The 20,677-nt window shown below is 47.8% G+C and overlaps 3 protein-coding genes across 9 annotated transcripts in view; all 3 read left to right on the forward strand.

Annotated features, from left to right (window-relative positions):
- The window catches only part of OTUD7B (OTU deubiquitinase 7B), a 59,096-nt gene extending 54,980 nt beyond the window's left edge, over positions 1 to 4,116 (forward strand). For both annotated transcript variants that reach the window (XM_055584477.1, XM_055584475.1), the window contains exon 12: positions 37 to 4,116. In XM_055584477.1, the coding sequence (XP_055440452.1) occupies positions 37 to 1,245 (1,209 nt within the window). In that variant the 3' untranslated portion in view covers positions 1,246 to 4,116. The remainder of the gene's footprint in view (positions 1 to 36) is intronic.
- Positions 4,117 to 4,283: 167 nt separating this feature from the next.
- On the forward strand, positions 4,284 to 15,891 carry MTMR11 (myotubularin related protein 11). Of its 6 annotated transcripts, XM_055584483.1 has the most exons (18): positions 5,366 to 5,592; positions 7,375 to 7,699; positions 8,046 to 8,136; positions 9,072 to 9,193; positions 9,420 to 9,480; positions 9,651 to 9,793; positions 10,263 to 10,341; positions 10,468 to 10,603; positions 10,853 to 10,940; positions 11,098 to 11,186; positions 11,271 to 11,395; positions 11,839 to 11,905; positions 12,140 to 12,210; positions 12,731 to 12,897; positions 13,157 to 13,330; positions 14,053 to 14,229; positions 14,651 to 14,944; positions 15,223 to 15,891. In XM_055584483.1, the coding sequence occupies exons 2-18, from the start codon at positions 7,634 to 7,636 to the stop codon at positions 15,367 to 15,369; spliced, it is 2,097 nt and encodes a 698-aa protein (XP_055440458.1). In that variant the 5' UTR covers positions 5,366 to 5,592; positions 7,375 to 7,633; the 3' UTR covers positions 15,370 to 15,891. The 6 variants fall into 6 exon arrangements, with proteins under 6 accessions (XP_055440457.1, XP_055440453.1, XP_055440454.1 ...); XM_055584482.1 differs by having other exon boundaries at positions 4,284 to 7,699; positions 7,846 to 8,136; XM_055584478.1 differs by having other exon boundaries at positions 4,284 to 7,699.
- Positions 15,892 to 16,663: 772 nt separating this feature from the next.
- Positions 16,664 to 20,470, forward strand: SF3B4 (splicing factor 3b subunit 4). Its single transcript, XM_055584484.1, has 6 exons — positions 16,664 to 16,810; positions 17,276 to 17,404; positions 17,638 to 18,180; positions 18,494 to 18,700; positions 19,681 to 19,854; positions 20,054 to 20,470. The coding sequence occupies exons 1-6, from the start codon at positions 16,777 to 16,779 to the stop codon at positions 20,239 to 20,241; spliced, it is 1,275 nt and encodes a 424-aa protein (XP_055440459.1). The 5' UTR covers positions 16,664 to 16,776; the 3' UTR covers positions 20,242 to 20,470.
- The last annotated feature ends 207 nt before the right edge of the window (positions 20,471 to 20,677 follow it).

The raw sequence follows: 20,677 nt of genomic DNA on the forward strand, positions 1-20,677 counted from the left end.
TTCTGTATCTGTCAACCATCTTCTTGTCTCTTCCAGGCTCCACTGGCCCAGCCTGAGTCCCCGACAGCCTCAGCTGGAGATGAGCCCCGGTCCACTCCTGAGTCTGGGGAATCAGACAAGGAGTCAGTTGGCAGCAGCTCTGCCAGCAACGAGGGCAGCAAGCGGAAAGAGAAGTCAAAGCGAGATCGGGAAAAGGACAAGAAGAGAGCAGATTCTGTGGCTAACAAACTGGGCAGCTTTGGCAAAACCTTGGGCAGCAAGCTCAAGAAGAACATGGGAGGCCTGATGCACAGCAAGGGTTCTAAGCCTGGAGGGATGGGAACAGGTTCGGGGGTAAGCAGTGGCACTGAGACCCTGGAGAAGAAGAAGAAAAACTCACTGAAGAGTTGGAAGGGTGGCAAGGAGGAGGCAGCTGGGGATGGGCCTGTATCTGAGAAGCCCACATCTGAGTCTGTTGGTAATGGAGGGAGCAGGTATAGCCAGGAGGTGATGCAAAGCCTGAGCATTATGAGGATTGCAATGCAAGGGGAGGGGAAGTTTATTTTTGTTGGCACCCTGAAGATGGGTCACCGCCACCAGTATCAGGAGGAGATGATCCAGCGCTACCTCACTGATGCTGAGGAGAGATTCCTGGCAGAGCAGAAGCAGAAGGAGACAGAAAGGAAGATCATGAATGGAGGGGTAGGGAGTGGGCCTCCTCCAGCCAAAAAGCCAGAGCCAGATGGCGGGGAGGAGCTGCTGACTGCCCCTCCAGCAGAATCCAAGGCAGTGGCATTCTCTGCTGGCTACCCTGGTGGCTTTACTGTCCCTCGGCCTTCTGGGGGTGGAGTCCACTGCCAGGAACCCCGGAGGCAGTTGGCGGGGGGGCCATGTGGGGGGAGCCTACCACCATATGCCACCTTCCCCAGACAGTGCCCTCCTGGGCGACCCTACCCCCACCAGGACAGCATCTCTTCTCTGGAGCCAGGCAGTCACTCCAAGGATGGAGCTCACAGGGGTGCACCGTTACCACCCCACTTGCGCGTGGCTGATTCCTATAGCAACGGCTACAGAGAGCCCCCTGAGCCAGATGGATGGGCTGGAGGTCCCCGGGGGCTTCCCCCAACCCAGACCAAATGCAAACAACCGAACTGCAGCTTCTATGGACACCCTGAGACAAACAATTTCTGCTCCTGCTGTTACAGAGAAGAACTGAGGAGAAGGGAACGTGAACCGGGTGGGGAGCTGCTGGTGCACAGGTTCTGAACGGGAAACCTTGGAGGGCAAGGGGGCTAAACAAAGAAAGTTAAGCTCAATTAATTGGCTCATAAGACCCAGCTCCCATGTTGATGGGGCGAATGCAGTAATGTTGGTGTGAGCCTGGCTAGAAACTCTTAAGTGTGTATACTCTGAAGAGCTGCCAGGCTGGCAAGAGCAGGTCAGGGCTGGATGGTGCCTCGAGGCTATACTGGTCCTTTGTCGATCTTGACTTGATGGTACTGAGGAGGCACAGGGGCAGAAAGATGATAATTGTGTGTCATAAGCCCTTGGGTCCATCCCAGGCCTAAGGGAAAGTGTAAGGGAAGATTCGGTGTGTGGGGGTGGGTAGGTGGGCAGAAGTCTGGGGGAGGAACTGGCAAAGGAGGTTCTCAGTCAATAAAAGAAAAAACAGACCAAAGTTCTTTTAGGTTGGAAAAAAGCACACGGTGGTGGAGTTGGGAGTGTGGAGGGAAACTGGGAAATTAGATTTGCTATTGACTTGAATTAAGGTAGATGTTTAGTGTTGGATAAATTTTTCCTTCTGAAGGATCTGGAAAGACAAGGCAGAAATGTGTGCTTCTGGGTGCTTATTAGGAAGGGGATGGCTTAAATGGGTTTAGTGAGATGACAAAGGCAAGAACTTAAAGGGGGAATCTTTTTCCTCTGAAGTTTGATTTCCTTCTAAACAGCCATCTGTCATCCCTTCTAGTTCGAGAGGAGATTGCCGATTGCCCCCTATCTTTTCCTCATCCTTTTTGAGGGCTGAGCTCAGCTAAGTTAAGAAGGTTGTGATTTTTTTTAAGACTTTAATTTTATTAAAAAAAAAAACAACAAAAAACACAAAAAAAGTTTCCTCTGGGGAAGGCAAGAGAATGATAAGAGCAGCTGTGTGTGTTGAATTTTTTCCAGGTGAATTGGTGCAGAGGTGATCTTTTTTTAACTACTAGCAATAACCACACATTTGAGTGGGCCTTGGGAGGGGGTGGGAGGAGGACAGACTTTTGGCCAGACTGTTTCAAACAAAACCAAAAACCTAAATAGAGCACTACCATCCTCTGCTGCTGCATTTCTGTAGAAAGCAACTTATTTTTTGGATTTTTTTTTTTTTAAGAAAAGAAACAAAAAGACCCTAGCAAGCAAAAAACATTTTAAAAAATGAGTTTTTCCCCTCCTATTTAAGTCATTCTTTCTCCTTCCTCTCTACTTTTGGAGAATGAACTTAACATCCCGGCTTCTTTTGTTAAGCCATAGCTGACCTTAATCTGTGGTTAGTTTATTAAAATAATTAAAAAAATACTTTGTAAGAAGAGATATTTTTGATAATAGGACTGATGTTGAAACTTGGGGTAGGGATTAGGGGCAATTTATAAAGAGGTAGCTAGAGAAATATATATTTTAGTGAACTATAACCACAGATCACAGATTACTCCCAATGAGCTGATCTGTCATTGGCTCTCCCGCCTCTCCCCAAACCATCCTTTTCCCCAGAGGGTGGGAGTGTGTCTGTGGACACAGTAATTGGGGGAGCTCCTTTGCATTTTGCACAAAGCACAAAGTCTGGACAGCCTATGCTCTGGCCAGCATCATTTCTAAGAGCTTTAAACTGGAGGACCTATCCTGGGCCAATCTTCCCTTTTCTTTAAATTATTTCTTTCTGGGGGGGAAAAAAATCAACTATGCAATTGTATACACTCCTGGGTGCATATGAAGAAGGGGAATAAGTGTACTTAATGTGTCTAGAGTGTTAATTGGGGCTATTTTTCTGTATTTGGATTTCTCTTTTGAGGTGTGTACTCTTAAACCATCCTGTGGAATGTAATCCTTACATTTGATCCAAGGCTGACATGGGCTGGGAGTGTGCGTTGGGGGGACTTGTGTTTGCCATATGTTGCTTCTGCCCAATCAGGAAAGTTGTCATCCCACCTCCCCCTTGATAACAAAGTCAGCCAAGTTCCTCTTCATTGGAACTGCTCACAATTTAGGAAGTTTCCTTTCTCCTCAACAAACTCGAAAAGCCACTTATTTTCTAAATCTGATTGTTGATTTAATAATTTCCATGGCTTTTAATTTTTAGGCTTTTATTTGGAAATGGATGTGTTAAGGAAGCAATGAGGTCAAAGGAGATAGGTTCCAAAGGAGGGTATGTTTGTATTTCCAGGCAGGACTGGGGCTGGTGTGAGAGGATCATTCCCTTCAGGGTCAAAACTTAAGGAGATGCCAAAAGCTCACTAGTCAAGATAAATAGTGTTTTAATGCAGCATTTTTAAAAAACTAATACAAAAAATCCATCATGGGCAAAATATCAAAATCTTTAAAAAAACAGGATCCAGCAGGACTGGGGTTAGAGTGAGGGAAGAAAAGCTGAATTGAGCAAGGAGGAGTTGAATCTTGTCTTTATTTAAAATTTCGATACTTTATTCATTGTGGCTCTTTTTATATTAATTTTGATTTTCAGACTATATTGTGTTAAAATAGCATCTTGGTCACTGGCTTTTGAGGCATCCTTAAATTTTGTGCCCAAAGTGAGTGCCTTGCTCACCTCACCCCGTGTCTGGGCTTAGAACAACACTGGTGGGACCACCACCATACGAACTTCTGTCGCCTGACACGCACCCAAACAACAGGTGACTCGAACTCACACCTAGAATTTGCACAGCTCACCTAGCTTTCCCGTAGGCATCCATCTATATCATAGGATTTTGGCCTGGACCAATAGGAATGGAAACAGACCAGGGATTTTCCCAGAGAATAAAACCAGGAAACTTCTAATTCACCACTGGACTGCTGTGTTTGGATTTGATCTGTTATTAGAGTCTAGTTAATACTTTTGTTTTTAAAAACTGAGGACAAATGAACATAAACGGAAACCTTGTGTCATGTTTGCTTTTGTTTTGATTTATAAATTGACCAACCCCAATCCCTTTTGACTTCTTTTCAAATAAAAAGGTGGAAATTCTGAGGGGTGCCCAAGGGGGTGAAAATGGTAAAAAAAAAAAAAAAGGGGGGGTGGTGGTGGTGGTTAGGTTATTTAGGCCCTATAGCTTTTTCATTAAGAATTTTTTGTTTTTAATTTGGGAAGGTAACTTTATTGAGGCATTAAAAAAAAATAACCTCTGCATTCTAGAGATGAGGGACCCTGAGTCAATGGATGTTTTTCTGTAGGGATGAGTAAAGTCTCTCCTGCTTTATTTTTTGAGATGGCTGTAGGATGGGAAGGAAGGTGGTGAAAAATTGCCTGGGAAATGACAGTATTTGGGGAGGGAGTAGAAGAGGCAGCCTTGTGCAATTACTGTGTTGGGGGGAAGGGAGGAGAGGGGTGACATGCACTCAGAAGGAGCCAGATTCGTTAGCTGAGGGTGCGGTTGAAGGGGGGAGGCAGGCCCCCCAATCCTAATTGAGGGATATCATCTCTCGGGCTTAAATAAGTGCACTTAGTTATTGTAACCCCAGGCACTGGGGTACCTACTGAGGCTGTTGTTGGAGAGGGGAGATTTTCAGGGCTTTTATTTTTCCCTTTTTGATTTCAGACAGTGCTACCCCCTCTACTCACCCTAGATCTCCATCTCAGCCCTGAAGGAGCAAATAGATCTATAGGACACGCCTCCAGATTCCTTTTATGTTGGTTTGATTGAGAGTTACAAGATTTAACCAAACATTTTTCCCTCACACTGGATTCTACAGCAAAATGATGATATTAAAAGGTTTTTGTTTTTTTTTAAAGATTCAGTCTCTTCATGGAGTGGTATGGTGTTCAGCTCAGTGCTCTGTGGGGCCTGGAGGGAAGTTCCTTCCCTCTGCTGTTGGCTGTTTCTTCTCAAGTGAAACTAAAGCTCACAGACCAACTAAACAAAAGTCAGCAATGAGTGTTTAGTGTATGTTTGGGAGTGATACTGAGCTGGAAAGGATGGAGCTGGTTCTGAATGACTTCTGAGAACCTAGCTTTTGCTATTCTTACCACTTTCTAAACAGCCACATGTCCAAAGTTCCAGTCACATTTTATCTTTCCCAATAAAGGAGTTTCAAAGATAATTGTCCCCAAGTTACTCCGACACCTCTGGACTCTGCATTCTCTTCTTTCTCCAAGGAGTCAGTGCCCCAGACCCACCACCACAGGTGAGAAGACAGAATTAGTAGTCCTTCTCGTCCTGGAATCACCTGCACCACAGATTTTTCTAATTTCCTTTTCCCTCCAGGCCCTTCAACTACAGATTCAGTGACTCATACAGGCAGTCTGTTTCTTCCACTTTATAGAAATCACAGGCTGTTTTGCCCCCTGAACTTAAGTGGATTAACAGAATATTATACCCTCCATGGAGACTTTCTCCACAACCCCTCCTTTTACTGGCCACTTGGGTAAGAGGTGCTAGAAAAGAGGAAGGGAAGCTGGCTGCCAGGAGCACAGAGAGGAGTGGGGGTGGGGAGGACCTTGGCCTCTTTCTGTGCTTATAACTGGATCTATGATTCATCTTGTGAGTCACTCAGCTCCACCTCCTTCCTCTAGCAGCCCCTCCCAGCAGCCTTCATGCCTGGCACAAACCTGCAACCAGACCAGGATTCTGAAAATGGGAAAATCTGATACAAACCCTTGCCTCTCCACCCTTCCTTCCATCCACTAAACCTCCACTGGGTGTGGGGGGTGGTCGGGGGGCGGGGGGTCCTCCTGTTACTCAACACTCAGCTGCTGTCCCCTTTGCATTCCTGGTTAGGTGCTGATCCATGTCACCTATCTTTTTTCTGGCTCTGACCTTCCCCATCCCCCCTCATGTTTTCTCTATTCTGCTGTTCCTACACCTCAAGTATTAAAGGATAGAATGAGGCTCTTGACTGAAGGGTGGTGGGGAGAAGGAAAATGGATAATGGATTTTTAAATTGTGGTACACACCTTTTTCTATTGCCACAGAACTTGGGAAATATTTTCTTCCCGTGAGGGATTGAGGCTGATGGAATGCAGGTGGGGGTGGGGAATGTAGCAGCTTTTAGGACTTCTAGAATCAGGCTTCTGGGACGCCTTCCTAGCAGGTGTATGCCTCTTTGTTCCAGATGGACTCCCTGTCTCACAATATCTTCACTATTTCCACAGTTGCAGCCAAGACAGGGAACTTTTCAAAACTGAGGCCGGAAGGGTGTGTGTGCTGGGGGAGGAGAGTTGAGTGTCACTCTGGAAAACTCGGGACCCCACCTAAGGACTGCTGCCTCTGTACAAACTCAAAATCAATAAAACAGCAGCTCTGTAATTCCTTACTTTGTAGCTTCTTTTGTCTTTTTCATATCTAAAGGTAGATTTTTGCATACCTACCCTAGTTACTCTTCCTTTACTTTCCTCCTACAGCCCTCCCCACCCATCTTTGCTTCTTGGGTTTCAAGGGGGAGCTTTGGGGGATGGGACTGTTGCACTGAACAGAGGGTTCCAGCCCTCAGCTTTCAAAGTCCTTAACATGAATCATTAATTTGGAGATCTGATGTCTGGGCTGGAGGGAGGGCTCCTGTACCTGGAATGGGCTCTAGTTTCCAATTGTTTGGATGATGTGTGTGTGTGTGTGTGTGTGTGTGATTAAGTGTTAAGATCTTTTCTTTGGGCCTCCCACCCCCAGCCACAGAACTTGCATGTACCTGTACCTGTGTCAGCATCCTGCAGATATTTCAGTTTCTCTCCCTATTCTTCCACTGCACCCTTCACATGAGATACGTTTCACGCTCTCTGGAGAAGGATATACAAAAACACTTCCACTCGCCACCACCCCAATTCTTGGGCTTCCCCAGGCAAAAATCCCGAGGGCCAATTTCCATTTATTTCTTCTCAACTACTTTAGTTCAGACTGTCAGGAGAGGTTGTAAGGAGGCCTGAAGTACTTTTAATCATTCCTCACATCCCCTTAAAGAAGACAAAAACAGCTTCCCAGGGAAACCATCAGTGAGAGTCCAGGGAAGTGGCCCAAATGATTCCAGTTTAATACTTGTCATTACTGCTTCCCTCAAATAGTCTCCAAAGCTCATGAACAGAAAGAGGATAGGATCTGGGTTTGGAGTAAAGAAGGGAATGTGGTTATTTTCTCAGTTCTTCAATTTTTCCCCACCTTTCTTAGGCTCTTCCACTTTCTCTCCACTTTTCCAAAATTGTGTGTCTTCTCCTTTAAGGGGCTGGGCATCTCGTCCGCCCTCTCCAGAGTCGACTGAAGTTTCCGTGGAGCCTTCTCTAGCTGGACTGGACACACCTTTCAGAAGACCCCAAATCGTGCTCCTTGCACCTCAAGTGCTGCTTTCCCTGAATCTTCCTCCTGCCCCTCTCCCTGACTTCCCTCCTGCTAGCTACAGGATTCAGCCTCTCCCCAAGGGGCTTGAGCATCCTCGAGGTTTTCCACCCTTGACCGCTCCATCCCCGGATGGAGCCAGAGAAATGTGGTGGGGGGGCCGGGGCCAGAGTTTCAACATCGCCCCCCAGAAGGAAGAGCCAGAGATGGGGGTAAGGAGAGGAAAAGGGCTTGGGGGAGGGGTTTGTCATCTAAAGGGTGCGAATGGGGATGATGTGGAGAAAGAAAAGAATCTAGAGGAGGCGGAGGGTATGTCTCATATCAGCCTCTGGTTGACAGTGCTTGGTCTTTTTTGCAGTCTCAAGTTCATTGTCTCATTATCCATTAACCAGCCCCTCCCTCCCTTAACTATCTGCCGACGCCTGTCCTGAGCTCTCCACAGCCACTTATCTCAGTTTCTCCTGAGAGTCTGAGTGTAGGCCTCCAAAGGTGGCTGCTGAAGTAACCCCAGACTCCAGGACCAGAGAAGCTTGGGGATTAACCCTACACCCTTCACAGCTCTCTGGACCGAAGTCTGTCCAGGGGACTGGGATGCCAGAGCCCAGGAGTCGTCAGCTGGGCAGCTGCCTGGCCTCTGGAGGCCTCCCAGGTAATAATGCCTTCCCAATACTTCTAATTTCCAGATTGTTCCAAATTTCACCCTCCTCAAACCCTGTTTCAAACCTCACTAAAGATACCTCTGTATTCCTCTTCCGGCTCAAAGTGCTTTTACCTGAGGTTTGCTCTCTTCTCTGCCTAGGGCTGGCTAAGAGCTTGATGGTCCCTCTGTTTTCTTGACCCTGGTACTCCTCCTCTCATTTACTTATTCAAAAATATTTGAGGGCCTAAAATCTCTCCTTCTAAGCTTTCATTCTTGTGGGGTTAGGGAGGAATCTTAGTCTTTCCTCTTTAGATTCTCCTGTCGCCGAAAAACTGGCCTCTGTTCACCTATGCTGAATAGAAAGAGCCTTAAAGGAGACAGAGCTTTAAAGGAGTAGAAAAGAGTAGCTTTATTACTTTGCCAGGCAAAGGGGGCCACAGCAAGCTAACGCTTTCAAGACTGTGCCCTTCCCCTTCCTGGGAAGTTGGAAGAGGTCTTAATAGTTTTAGGGTGGGAAAATGGGACTGAAGATAAGGATCAGGGTTGATGTAGCTTTGCATTCTTCTCCTCTTAGAGTCACTGGACTCATTAGGGCTGGCTTCGGGTCACTCCAGAACAGGTTCTGGTGGTCCTCGAGGTCATCGTCCTATGACATTCTTTCTGGAAAGAAGAATGCTCCCAGAGGAAAGGAGTGTTAGGGAAAGTTGTCTTGGAGGGGTAAACATCAAGTAGCCGAAGGCAATCATTTTCAGAGTGCAATTAAGAAAGAGAGGGAGAACAAACATGGGTAGGTTGAGTGAGTGGAGAGAATAAAGGCTGCATAAGGGCTAACAATGGAGTGCCTCAACTAGTTTCTGCTACAGAATGTCTGAGAGGAGTGTGTGTATACGAGTGGGGGCAACACTGCGAACAGTCATAACCTGACTTCCCTTCTTGCCCTGCAGGGGAGCAGATTCTAGCATGGGCCCCAGGGGTGAGGAAGGGGCTGGAACCTGAAATGCCTGGAACCCTGATCTGCAGCAACTTGAGGGTCACCTTCCAGCCCCGTGGATGGCAGCGGAGTCAGGTGAGAAGGTTAGGGCAGTGGAAAGGACAACTAGTGGCAAGTGGAAAGGGAGTCTGGAAGATTTAGACAAACATTATAGAAGTGAGACAGTTATGCTTAAAAGGCTGTCTTCTAAGAGTACCAAGGATTGTCTTTGGGAAGCATCTCTAGGGAGGTTAGGGCTGTCAAGGTAGGACAATGAACGAGACTTCAGATGTCTTTAGCGTCAGTCATGTGCTTCCTCTAGGAGACTCCCCTGAGCAGTGAGTATGATTTTTCCCTGGCCAACATTGGGCGATTAGAGGCTGGTAAGTGTGGCGGTTTGGTGAAAGGGCTCACTGTGGGTGCTGGAACCCTTCCTCATCCTTCCTCTGTTTTCAGAGGACAGACTGAGTGGATGGAGTGGGATGGGCTAGAAGAGTTCCTCCTAGAGGGACCCTGATCCATGGCTATACCACTCTTTAACTCTTGACTTCAGTGAATGGCCCGTCCCGAGTCCAGCTCCTCCGTCCAGGGTCCCTGCTTAAATTTATCCCTGAGGAGATTCTGATTCATGGCCAAGACTTTCGGCTACTCAGAGTCGGTTTTGAGGCTGGAGGACTAGAGCCTCAGGCCTTTCAGGTAAGAGGTCTCCAACCCAAGAATCCCTCCTCCCCTTAGAATCTTGGGATCCTTCCCTTGGCAATCCCCAATAGTCCCATCTCTCAAGATCCCTCTCATCATTCTCTCTGCTTCTCTCCTCTAGGAAAGACTAAAATTAGAGTATGGTAAAAGTAAAGGCCTGAGTTCTAGCCCAGCGTTGCCAATTTTCAGGAGTGTAACTGTGGATGAGTGTCTTCCTTTGAAAAACAGGGAGGGTTGGACAAGATTATTCCCAAGATTCGTCCCAGCACTACCATTCTGTCATTTTGTGGTTCTAAATGTGTTCTCCTGACTCCAGTTCTCATGACCAGTGGAAGCTCCCTTTGTTAGGGACAGTCTTCACTTTTCTTCTCTATTATTGGCCAAGATGGTGAAACAACATATGAGCCTTATTGCCTCCTTTTTACTTTAGTCTGAGGCAAAGTATGGGCTGTCCTTTCTTCCACAGGTGACCATGGCCATTGTCCAAGCCAGAGCTCAGAACAGTCCAGCCCAACAGTATGCAGGGATAACCCTGAGCAAGGCTGGTGAGTGAGGGTGCTTTGGGGTAAAGAAAGTGTAGAGTCTGAAAAGCAGAAGCTGGCTGGAGACAGAAGAGCTAAGCTGTCTCTGGTTCTTCTTCCTCCTCCTCTTGTGCCGACCTCCTGCCCTAGGCCAGAGTTCTGACTCCAGAAAACCACCTATTCCCCTCTTGGAGACAATAGAAGACTGGGAGACTGAGCGGAAAAAGCAGGCAGCCAGAGGCTGGAGGGTCAGCACTGTCAATGAGAGGTTCGACGTAGCCACCAGGTGATTCCCCAGTCCACCCAACCCCGTGCTGTCCCTTCAGTCTTCCCACACTACTCTGATCTAAAACTTGGGACTTCCCATAAACTCCAGCCTCCAAGGACATCCACAAACCTAGCCCCCTTATCTCCTAGATCTTTAAACCTGAGATCCTTCAGAATGATCCCCTCCTAAGCAACTTCCTTACAACAACAGGTTTGCACTGTATTGAGGTCACTGGGCCATGCTGTGACATAACTCTCAATTTCACAGCCTCCCCCGTTACTTCTGGGTCCCTAACCGAACTCTGGACAGTGAGGTCAGGAGAGCATTTGGCCACTTCCATCAGGGCCGTGGACCGGTCAGTGTGGGGATGATGGTAATATTTGGAGATTAGAGGGTCATGGGAGGTTAGGGGTCATTGTGAAGGGAGGGGATCCCTGAGGTCAGTGTCGGGGCAAGGGTAGGGTGGGGCTAGGAGTTTCTCCCTCAGTGATCCTTCTCTCATCCATGTGAAGCGCCTGTCCTGGCATCACCCTGGGGGCAGTGATCTTCTTCGTTGTGGGGGCTTCTATACAGCCAGTGACCCCAACAAGGAGGATATCAGGTGAGGGGAGGTTTGATAAGCAGAATCAAAGGTTAGATGTGAGGGGCAGACACCTTCCCTTACTTTCTGATCCCTTCCCTCCAGAGCAGTGGAGTCCATGCTTCAGGCTGGGCATTCAGACGTTGTCCTGGTAGACACCATGGATGAGCTGCCTAGTCTTGCAGATGTCCAACTTGCCCACCTGAGGCTGAGGGCCCTCTGCCTGCCTGGTGAGATAAACTTTGACCACTCACCCCACCTCTAGGTCTGTTGACCCTAACTTGGTTTACCCTTTTGCCTGATATGGATGAGTACTCCTTCAGCCCAATAATCCTGCGTTTTCCACTCAACTCCCATTTCCCACAGACCCATTGATTTCCTGTCTTCCTGATTCCAACATTTTTTTTTAGGCAGCTTTATTGAAATATAATTTATGTACCATAAAATTCACCCTTCACCCATCTTGAGAGCACAATTCAATGCATTTCATTGTATTTACAATGTTGTACAACCATCACAACTTAATTGTAGAAACCTCATAGCCATTTATAGTTACTTCTCGTTCCTTTCCCCATAAGCAACAACTACCCAACTTATTACCCCTTAATTCTGGACCCTGAATCCCCAGTTCTCCTGATCTCTTTGCCCTTCTGACTCCTCTGCACTCTCTCAGATTCATCTGTAGCTGAGGATAAATGGTTCTCAGCTCTGGAAGGAACACGATGGTTGGACTACACCAGGTACTCCATCTTTTTCTGGCATGATTTATAATTCAAACTTCTGTTAACTTGGACTCCTCAGTCTTCCATTAACTCTTCTCCTTGGTTCCCCAAGAAGACTGTTATTTGTTGCTCCTTAGAAGGCGGGTAGGGGGTGGGGGCAGGAATTGGGAGTCTAACCCATAGTATCCCATGATCCATCACTCCCTTCCTCTAGGCCTATTGTTCTCTTCTCTTCCTCGCCCACCCCTCCAGGTCTTGTCTTCGAAAGGCCAGTGACATCTCAGTCTTAGTGACATCCAGGGTTCGCTCTGTAGTACTTCAAGGTGAGTTTCTTGGGCCAACCCCCTCCATTCCTTGCCCTTTTTCTTTACTCACCTGACTGGATTCTGCTCAGGAAGGGAGGTCTAGAGTTTCTTTGTCCCCTTACAGTGCTGGCATCCTCCTCTCGTTTTGCTAGGAACTACTCGTGTTTCAGAGCTACTTCTGCCTCCCCATTAAGCTTGTGGTCCCTAACAGAGGGCTTCTCAGCCTTCTGTTCCTGTCCTTCCATCAGTGGATGGGGGCTGGGATTGGGGGCGGGGGAAGGAAAATGAGGAAAACTGGTTTGGCATTTGATTCTGCTTCCTACATGTGAAGCTGGGTGTTTCTGTCTTGGAGTGTATGAAGTGAATCACTCAAGGTCTTTGTTTTCTCTTCACTTTTATGTGCCCTCTCAATCCTACCTACCCAAAACTTTCCCCCTGTGCCTCTTACTTCCTCTTGCCATGTTTCCTTTTCTCACTCTCTTCTGCCCTAGTTTCTTGGTCTTTCTTTCTTTGTCCCTTATCCCTCTTTATCACCCAGAGCGCGGTGATCGTGATTTCAATGGCCTCCTCTCTTCACTCGTCCAGCTGCTTTCAGCCCCTGAAGCCCGAACACTGCTTGGCTTCCAATCACTAGTGCAACGAGAGTGGGTGGCAGCTGGACATCCTTTCCTGACCCGACTTGGGGGATCTGGGGCCAGTGAAGAGGTGAGAATGTTTGGGGAGGGTATTATTAAGAAGTACAGGGATGAGAAAATTACATACTGAAATCCATTGGAGGTGAATTAGGTCCAAATTAGGCCTGAGGTTGGGCTGAACTTGAAAGAAGATCCAGATGAGGGACCACAACCCCCTACCTCAACTGATTTCCACTCCCTGACCTCCTTAGTGTCCCCATTCCCACGTCACTCATCCTCCCCATTTGTCTCCACACCCACTTCCAACCTCTTAATTTCCCTTTTCTCAGGCCCCGGTGTTTCTCCTCTTCCTTGATTGCGTCTGGCAGCTCCTCCAGCAGTTTCCAGCTGAGTTTGAATTTTCTGAGTTCTTCCTTCTTGCTCTTCATGACAGTGTCAGAGTTCCTGACACCCTTACATTCTTGAGAGACACTCCCTGGGAGCGTGGAAAGCAGAGTGGACAGGTCAGTGACTTCCATTTTTGCCTTTCCCCTACCCATTAAGTACTCTCTGGAAGTTTCCTGGTGGGCTAGTGGTTAGGATTCTGGGCATTCACTGCCATGGCCCAGGTTCAATTACTGGTCAGGGAACTAGGATCCCACAAGCTGTTCAGTATGGCCAACAACAGAACTACTCTCTGAAGTTTACTCTTGAATATGAAAAGTGGTCTACGGGTGGGAAAGGGGGAGGAGGTTGGTGCTTTCTTTCAGGACTAGACTTCCACCCTACATCTGATTCTTTTCTTTGTGTGTGGCTGTGCTGGGTCCTCATTGCTGAGTGGGCTCTTCTTTAGTTGCAGCAAATGGGGAGTGGAGGCATATTCTCCGGTTGTGGTGCATGGAGTTCTTGTTGTGGTGGCTTCTCTTGTTGCGGAGCATGGGCTCTAGGGTGTGCAGGCTTCAGTAGTTGTGGCATGTGGGCTCAGTAGTTGTGACTCCCAAGCTCTAGATCACAGGCTCAATAGTCGTGGTGCTCAGGCTTAGTTGCTCCAAGGTAGATGAGATCTTCCTGGACCGGGGATCGAACCTGTGCCTCTTGCACTGGCAGGTGTATTCTTAGCACTTAGCCACCAGGGAAGCCTTACATCTGATTCTTAGAGTAACAGATGAATTTCACGATTTATCTCTAAACTGGGGAGGATTATATATTTTTGTTTAACCTTCCTCTTCTTGTTTCTTCTATCTAGTTCAACAACTATACACAAGTCTATACCCCTGGGTTCCCAGGGGCTGGGAACTCTATTAACCCACAGCTATCTGTCTGGGACTGGAATTTACGCTACAGCAATAAACAAATACTACAATTCCGTAATCCTGGCTATGACCCAGAACACTGCCCAGATTCCTGGCTCCCTAGACAGCAGGTAAGGTGTCTGAAGTTCCTAAATTCCTTTTTCTCACAGGCTCATCCTACTAGATGAGGAGAAGTGATAGTGTCTGAGTTCCTCATTCCCCTTCTGTTGTCATTTATAGTCCTAACTGTCCCCAGGAAGACAGAAATCCTAGAGATCACAAATAGCATCTTTTTTCGTCCTCCTCATCCTTATTAGTCTTCCTGTCTCATGCACACATTTTTATGTTTCCCCAAAATCAACTTTAATCAGTCCTGAGGCCTAGTTTGAAGTCTAATGAGAGCAGATAAAGTGTTCTCAGGGGGAGTCTTGTAGTTTGATCACTGGTGCAGGGTGCAGTGGGTGACAGCTGGGCATTCCTTCATGACCCAGTTTGGGGAAACTGGGGTCATCAGGTTTCTAGGTTGCCAGTTGATTTCCTGTTCCTCCTTAGCCAAGCTTCATGGTTCCTGGGCCCCCCAGTTCCGTGTGGCTCTTCTCTAGAGGGGCCCTGACACCCCTGAGTCAACTCTGTCCTTGGCGGGACAGTCCTTCCCTGCTGGCAGTCTCTTCTCGTTGGCTCCCTCGACCTGCTATCTCTTCTGAAAGCCTGGCTGATCAGGAGTGGGGGCTCCCCTCACACTGGGGAGCTTGCCCTTTACCCCCGGGACTGTTGCTGCCTGGATGTCTGGGACCCCAGATCAGGCTCTGGAGACGCTGCTACCTGAGGGGAAGGCCTGAGGTCCAGGTGAGAAGGGAAGACAAAAATTGGGAGTGGGAGAAGGGGTTTGACTGCTGAACCAGATGTTCTAGGAGAAACTCAAGTGTTTCCAGGAGGCAGAAGGGCAAGGGTTTGGAGGACTGGGAAGTGAGATACCATTCCTACTGGTATCAAAGTGAATAGATTTGGGACTGTGGGAAAACTGCTTCTGGCTTATATCAAGTGGAACCTAGGGCATAGTTGGAACGGGAAAGGGAACTAAGAGAATTAAAGATCCTCTCTGCCTCTCTTCACCTTCTTCCCAGATGGGCCTCTCAGCTCCCACAATCTCTGGTCTCCAGGAGGAGCTATCCCATCTTCAGGAGTTATTAAGGAAATGGACACCACGAATATCTCCCGAGGATCACTCCAAGAAAAGAAACCCAAACACCATTCTCTCCCAATCCCGTTGAAATTGCTTTCTCACGGGCAGGGCAGAAGGTGGTCTGGAGGGAAGGGAGAGTTTTGTCTAATCCTTCCTTTTTTCTTATCTGGTCTTGCTGCCTCAGCTTTCATAAACAAGATCACTGACCTGAGTTTCTATTGAAGATGAGTGGTGCTAACCGTATCCAACTCTTACCCTGCCTTGTTTGGTTTAAATAGTTCTTGTCATTTGAAGAATTAAGGAACAAAAACAATCCAGAACGACTGCCTCTTTTTTTCAGGGCAATTCGATGTCTTTGGGATTGAAATTTTGGATATCGCGCTGGTAAATTGTGATAATCAGATATACTGTTTATCAGTGCCAACGAGATGGCCCACGGACCTCCTTCTCACCTCCTCTTGCTGCTTCTTTAATTCCAATTTCTATTTCTTCCCTTATAGTTTTCTATGGGTATGAAATATACACGGGACACCCTATCTCTTCCAATTATATATTTTCGTCGTGACATTTCTATTTAAGGAGTTCATTAAAGCACAATATTTATACACGCCGCTGGCATTGTTTGTGTCTGATTAAAGGAACCTTAGGTAAGGGAGTGGGGGGAGAGGAGGGAAAGGAATGTGACCCACGAAGGGACGGTACCGACCATATTACTGCTAAGGAAGTAAGGGGCTGGGTTGCGTGAGGCGCTGCAGGATTCACAATTTAAGGTCCTCTCTTCCGTGCAGACGGAGCAAAGGCACACCCAGATGTTGCTGGAGTTCAGGGTGTGCTCTGGAGGTCGAGGCCGAGGCCGAGGCCTAGGCCTGTGGGCTTCAGTATCAAACCCCCGTAAGATTCGGTACCACCCCACCTCCGAGCCTCAGGTTCCCCTCACCCTCTATGGAGTGACTAGGCGAGCTCAGACATTCCACAATTCCCTTCCCCGAGGTTCCCCGAGGTAAAAGGAAATACCTCAAGCCCAGGACTGGGCTGTGAGGCCGCATCTGTTCAAGGATTGCGGGTTGGGATGGACGGTTGTCCCCACGCCTTGCGTTGAGGGGTTCCTCTGCACTCCCATCTAAGGGGGAAAAAAGGCTACAAAACATATGAAAACTAAACTTTTGTTCTCCCAGCTTCTGAAGTGACATTTTCGGGAGCAGTGTGACCCTCTAACTTCTAACATTGCCTTAAAAGAGACAGAACGTTTCCTTTTCACGTTCCCCGCCCTGTCCGCTCATAGTACCACTTCTGCACGGCACCGTGGACTGAAGCGCACCACTGCCTCAGCCGCTTCCAGTCTTAGCGTCTCCTAAGATGGCCGAGGCCGCTTTCGGCTCCTCCCCTGCCGCGGCCCCGCCCACCACCTCACGTCAGCCTTCGCCTCGGAAGCGGAAGTAGTGACTGAGGTCAGGGGGCGGGATCGCTGCCTGGAGACGGCGGGAGCGGTTTCGCCATGGCGGCCGGGCCGATCTCCGAGCGAAACCAGGGTGACTGGAGGGGACAAACCCAGAATGGACTCTGGGGGTTTGGGGGACCTCGACTAGGCCCAGCAGTGTTTCCGTTGGGGCGGGAGATTTTACCTTTCTGAAGGGCGCGAGACTGGTCCCGATGCCTTATGGGGACGGGATGGATGGACGGGCTTGAGGCCTGTAGTTGTGATGCTGTGTCCAATCCTCTGCTGCCTTCCCACTCAAAAAAAAAAAAAAAAAAGAAAAAGAAAAGTTACAGAGTGAACTTGCACCGCAACTCTAAATTAGACTTAAGATTGTCTATTTTCTGGAAAGGAGGAGTTTCTAAAAGCTTAATCTAACTTTTTTTTTTTTTTTTTCTTATTCTTTGCTTTTCTACCCCATCTCCACCCTTACTTCCTCCGCCTGGGTTCCATCTTCGTGTTCCCGTTACCTCCCTACTTCTCCTCATCTCTGCCCTCACCTCCTAATCCTGTCTTCCAGATGCCACTGTGTACGTGGGGGGCCTCGATGAGAAGGTTAGCGAACCACTGCTGTGGGAACTATTTCTCCAGGCAGGGCCAGTAGTGAACACGCACATGCCAAAAGATAGAGTCACTGGTCAGCACCAAGGTGAGTACACGGCAAAAAGTGCAGTTACGTATGGCGGGGACAGACTGCTCCTGGAGGTCCCCAGTGGTATTAAGCGATTTGGAGTGAGCAAACTAAAGATTTTGTTTCTGGAACCATTCTCAATTGAAGTTGGGATTATTATTTCTTATCCTTTGTGCTTTAGAAGGCAAATGAGTTATAAACTCGTTTTTAAATCACTTCAGTTGCTAACCTCTTCTTTTCCACTTCCGCAGGCTATGGCTTTGTGGAATTCTTGAGTGAGGAAGATGCTGACTATGCCATTAAGATCATGAACATGATCAAACTCTATGGGAAGCCAATACGGGTGAACAAGGCATCAGCTCACAACAAAAACCTGGATGTGGGGGCCAACATTTTTATTGGGAACCTGGACCCAGAGATTGATGAGAAGTTGCTTTATGATACTTTTAGCGCCTTTGGGGTCATCTTACAAACCCCCAAGATTATGCGGGACCCTGACACAGGCAACTCCAAAGGTTATGCCTTTATTAATTTTGCTTCATTTGATGCTTCGGATGCAGCAATTGAGGCCATGAATGGGCAGTACCTCTGTAACCGCCCAATCACTGTGTCCTACGCATTCAAGAAGGACTCCAAGGGTGAGCGACATGGCTCAGCCGCTGAAAGACTTCTGGCAGCACAGAACCCACTCTCCCAGGCTGACCGCCCTCATCAGCTGTTTGCAGATGCACCCCCTCCACCATCTGCTCCCAATCCTGTGGTATCATCATTGGGATCTGGGCTTCCTCCACCAGGTAAAGCTTTTGATAAAAAATGTTTGTCTTGGGTTGGGAAGGGTGGGGCCAGGAAGAAGGAAAAAGAACCTGGCAAGGAGGGGACATTGAGTCATTAGGTGAAAGGGGTTGAGGGATGATGATTGTGGTGGGAAGAAAGTTGTTGAGTTTCCCCAGAAGGTTGTTGCTCGAGTCATTTAATGTTGCTTCTGACTTTAGAGAGCTGGGAGGAGGGGAAAAGAGCTCATTCTGCCTGGAGATGCCAGGGTGGAACAGGCTCTCTAAAGGCACTCTCTGCTCACTATCATTAACTGTTTTTCCGTTTTCTCTATAGGCATGCCTCCTCCTGGCTCCTTCCCACCTCCAGTACCGCCTCCTGGAGCCCTTCCTCCTGGGATACCCCCAGCCATGCCACCACCACCTATGCCTCCTGGGGCTGGAGGACATGGCCCCCCATCAGCGGGAACCCCAGGGGCTGGACATCCTGGACATGGACACTCACATCCTCACCCATTCCCACCGGGTGGGATGCCCCATCCAGGTGGGTGTTCTTTGCTGGGAAAGAGAGGGATGAGCTTGGTAGAGGAGCTCTATCAGTACTTAATGCTTCTCTTCTTTGTTCTTTAACAATAATAGATAGTGCTCAAGCTCTCCTTTTTTTCAGACATTCTTTTATGAAAAAAATGCAAGATACTTTACTGTTTATTTTAATAAACAACCATCATGCTGTCTTTATTCTTGTTTAAGTTTTACCAAAGAGAACAACAGGCTCTTCTGCATTGGTTCTTTACCACTAGCGCCACCTGGGAAGCCTAGGCTCTCCTAGCCTCATTATTTCACACCTAATTTATTTCAGTTATACCCTAACTGACACTTTGACTCTAATTATCTCTACTTTGATTGATTATCTCAGAGTAATTTTTCTTAAATACAGATATTCACACATCTTTGCTCAAAATTCTTCTGCTGCTCCCTTTTACTTACGGAGTGAAACCGAAACTCGCTATCATAGCATTCTAGGCTTTGCACGATCTGGCTCCTGCCCGTTACTCCCATGACTGCAAGCTGTTCTCCTGGTTTTCCTTTAACATACTGTGCTGTTGATCACATCCATGCTTTGCACCTGCTGATTTTTTTTCTGCCTGGAATGTTCTCTTCCGACTCTGTTGTCCACCTGAAAAATTCCTGTTCATCCTTTAGAATTAGATCTTTGCTGTGACGGTGTCTCTGTTATCTTCCCAGATTCTGTTCAGTAGAATAATCATGCCATTCTGCAGCACTGTTACAATGCCTAAATCATGGAAGGAGCGAATGGGCTTCAGGGACTGGGGAGCTGTTGGGTAGTTGGTTGATTTATTCTCTTGGGATGGAGTCAAGGATAAGGGCACTTTTTACCAGCTTTAATTTCTGTATTCTATCTGATGTCAGTTTCTTCATTTTCTTCTCTGTCTCGTTTTCTTTGCCCTCCTGTCTAACTTCTTTTTGTCTCATTTCTCATTGTGTCTTGTTTTGTTCTCATAGGGATGTCTCAGATGCAGCTGGCCCACCATGGCCCTCATGGCTTAGGGCACCCCCATGCTGGGCCCCCTGGCTCTGGGGGGCAGCCACCACCCCGACCACCACCTGGAATGCCTCATCCTGGACCTCCTCCAATGGGGATGCCCCCCCGAGGGCCTCCGTTTGGCTCTCCTATGGGTGAGTAGTCTTTAGCCACCTCCCTCATCCTCACATATTGTTCTTGCAGCTTCTTTTGTCCCACCTCTTATCTCCTGCACTTTCTTTTCTTTCTTCTCTTTCTTTTCACTGTTTCCCAGTGTATCCTCTCCCTACATTGTCCCAATATGCACTGTCTCCTATTCCTTGTTTTTACTTAGTTTTCCTTTTCTACCTGCAGGTCACCCAGGTCCTATGCCTCCGCATGGTATGCGTGGACCTCCTCCACTGATGCCGCCTCATGGATACACTGGCCCTCCGCGACCTCCACCCTACGGCTACCAGCGGGGGCCCCTCCCTCCTCCCAGACCCACTCCCCGACCTCCAGTGCCCCCTCGAGGCCCACTTCGAGGCCCTCTCCCTCAGTGATTTCTCATTGTTTTTCCTCCTGTCGTAGCCTCCCAATATCTATTCACTTCCTTGGACCAATCAGAGCTGCTGTAGCTCCGAGGGGCTAAGGCGCTAATCCCTCTCAGGCCTTTCTTTTGTAAGTGTAATTTTTTCACAGGAGGCTTTATTTTATTTTATTTTTTCCTACGTTGGCCCTAAGTGTTTTACAGATACCCAGAGAAAATTAAACTAAACTCCTTGTTTATCATTTGTGGTGCTTAACTTAATAACTTCTTTTTCTCTGAGAAGAGATGTCCGTATATTGGGAGAAGAACGGTAAGGTAGGAGTGAGGGTGTTTATTCCAAGTTTTAAAGACTTACTCTGTAATGTGCTATTGCAAGTGCTGGACTGCTGTGTGCTGCAGCACTTGATTCATTACGTCAAAGTTACACGTAAGATGAAGACCCAGTATCT

The sequence above is a fragment of the Bubalus kerabau genome, chromosome 6, assembly GCF_029407905.1.
Source record: "Bubalus kerabau isolate K-KA32 ecotype Philippines breed swamp buffalo chromosome 6, PCC_UOA_SB_1v2, whole genome shotgun sequence".
NCBI lineage: Eukaryota > Metazoa > Chordata > Mammalia > Artiodactyla > Bovidae > Bubalus > Bubalus kerabau.

Coding starts and splice junctions, on each gene's coding strand:
- MTMR11 (XM_055584478.1), top strand. CDS start 7,232: ATGAACAGAAAGAGGATAGGATCTGGGTTTGGAGTAAAGAAGGGAATG. Junction 10,342..10,467: donor GATAACCCTGAGCAAGGCTG/GTGAGTGAGGGT, acceptor CTCCTGCCCTAG/GCCAGAGTTCTGACTCCAGA. Junction 11,187..11,270: donor CCCAACAAGGAGGATATCAG/GTGAGGGGAGGT, acceptor CCTTCCCTCCAG/AGCAGTGGAGTCCATGCTTC.
- SF3B4 (XM_055584484.1), top strand. CDS start 16,777: ATGGCGGCCGGGCCGATCTCCGAGCGAAACCAGG. Junction 18,181..18,493: donor ATCTGGGCTTCCTCCACCAG/GTAAAGCTTTTG, acceptor TTTTCTCTATAG/GCATGCCTCCTCCTGGCTCC. Junction 19,855..20,053: donor TCCGTTTGGCTCTCCTATGG/GTGAGTAGTCTT, acceptor TTCTACCTGCAG/GTCACCCAGGTCCTATGCCT.